Source organism: Suricata suricatta, chromosome 17, assembly GCF_006229205.1.
Source record: "Suricata suricatta isolate VVHF042 chromosome 17, meerkat_22Aug2017_6uvM2_HiC, whole genome shotgun sequence".
Classification (NCBI taxonomy): domain Eukaryota; kingdom Metazoa; phylum Chordata; class Mammalia; order Carnivora; family Herpestidae; genus Suricata; species Suricata suricatta.
The window spans coordinates 56,023,926-56,025,749 of record NC_043716.1 but is presented as its reverse complement, the minus strand read 5'-3'; the positions used below and the strand labels follow the sequence as shown (position 1 = coordinate 56,025,749).

General features: G+C 60.7%; 1 protein-coding gene across 1 annotated transcript in view; it reads right to left on the bottom strand.

The window, feature by feature from the left end:
- NOTUM (notum, palmitoleoyl-protein carboxylesterase) overlaps positions 1-1,328 on the bottom strand; it is a 6,776-nt gene extending 5,448 nt beyond the window's left edge. The window contains exon 1 of the mRNA XM_029927101.1: positions 1,315-1,328. Coding sequence (XP_029782961.1) covers positions 1,315-1,328 — 14 coding nt within the window. The remainder of the gene's footprint in view (positions 1-1,314) is intronic.
- Positions 1,329-1,824: the final 496 nt, after the last annotated feature.

Here is a 1,824-nt window from a genome sequence, read left to right as displayed (position 1 = left end):
AGGGGCCGGCAGCAGCGGCGCCGGGGCCTCCAGGAGGAGCGGACAGGTGTGGCGCGGGGCCCCGGCGCCCTCGGCGACCTGCGAGGAGGCACCGGGCGCCCCGGCACGGCGCCACGGGGGAGTCGCCCGATCTTGCGCCTGCATGGACGGATTCTGGGCGGCCCCCGAAGGCAGTGGGGCCGGAAGGGGCGCTGCCACTTACCAAGGTCCGCGGGCCTCAGGGTGGGGTCCTGGATCCTCCCTACGTGAGCCCTGGCTGAGCGCTCCACGCTGAGGACCCCCAAGAACCTTTTCCTGCCTCCGCTGCCACTCGGAGATGGGGTGGGGGGCGAGGATCAATGAGCTCCCGGCTTGGTCGCCCCTCAGTGACCCTCACGCACCCTACCTAGTCTGGCCCATCACCTCACCTTCCCAGCGCAGCTCACCGAGGACAGGAGATTCTCAGAAATCAAAAGGGGTGGGGTGGGGGTCAGGTGTTTGCTTAGGAGGCTTCTAAGGGTGGGTAGGGAGGGAAACAAAGCATTTCTTCACCCTCCACACCCACAAAGTGCTGTGGACTGCTTTAGTAGACTTTTTCTCCTCTCCCCTCCCATCTACAGCCCAGCGGATGCCATTACACCCATTTTAAAGACTGGGAACAGGCCTTGCCTTTGGGGACAGGCGTCCAGAGCTGGGTCAGGCAGGGCTTCCTGAGCCCCTCTCCTAATTCAGGGAACCGGGGAGGCTGTGTCCCCGGCAAGGCACCTGCAGCCCCTCGTGGGGCAGGAGATTTAGAGGCTGGCACTGCACCCCTCCCCAGCCCCCCTGCATTGCCGCTGGCCCAGAGTGCTTTCTGTCTCACCAGGCCCGAGGCTGTGCGCTGAGCTGCACACACAGAGGGCGCTGGGGCTGGGCTCCCAGGAAGAGCAAACAGGGCCCTTGAGAGCTGGTGTTCGGGCCCTTGAAGGATGTGAGGTGCTGCGAGGGAACCCCTGAAGCCCAAGATGAGTCTGAGGGGCCTGCAGGTTGGCCTGGGCTGGAGTCATTAAACTAAGGAGAGGACAGGCTGTGTGATAAGCCTGGGTCCTCCCCACAGGCGCTTCAGGACAGCTATATACCCATTTTCCAGATAAGCGAAACAGACTCAGAGAAGCTCATAGACGTGTTGAGAATGAGCCCTGTTCACTCAGAAATCCACACTTGCTGTCCTCCTGTTGTTGGGTGAGTTTAGAGGCTTGGGACTGGCCGGCCAGATTTGGTCCAGGGGGGTTCCACCTTCCTGCCCCGCCCCCGCTGACTTTGATATTGGGGAGAACCTGCCCCAGGGCCCCATACCTCCAGGAGCCCATTACTCCAAGTCCCAGGCAGGGAAGGTTGGCTTCCAGCCAGGTGGCGTGACCAGGTTGAGTCATGCTCCACGCTGACCTGGCTCTGAGCCGTTTCCTGGCCTGGAGATCCAGGGCAGGGCCTGTGACCTCTCTCTGTGCCTCCGTTTCCTCTTCTTTAAAGTGGGGTAATGACCGTACCTCTATCAGAGGTTCTTTTGTGGGATTATGGGAGCCCATGCGTGAAAGTGCTCAGCACGGCGCGCGGCCGGGGTGGCAGTTAGGATTGCCAACGAAATTTCAGGACGAGGGGAGAGTGTGCATCTTGTGCTCGCTGGAGTTTTCTGCACACTGAACCAAAATGAGTTCCTGTTTTGGTTTATTTGACATAACTAGCAGAAGTGCAAAGCTTTCCCCAGAACGTCCCTGCCTGTCTGTCTGTGTGTCTGCCTTTGCCATTCCTGCTCCCTGCAGCCCTGACCTGTCGTGGCGTTTGTCGGCTTCTGTTGAACTCAGACAC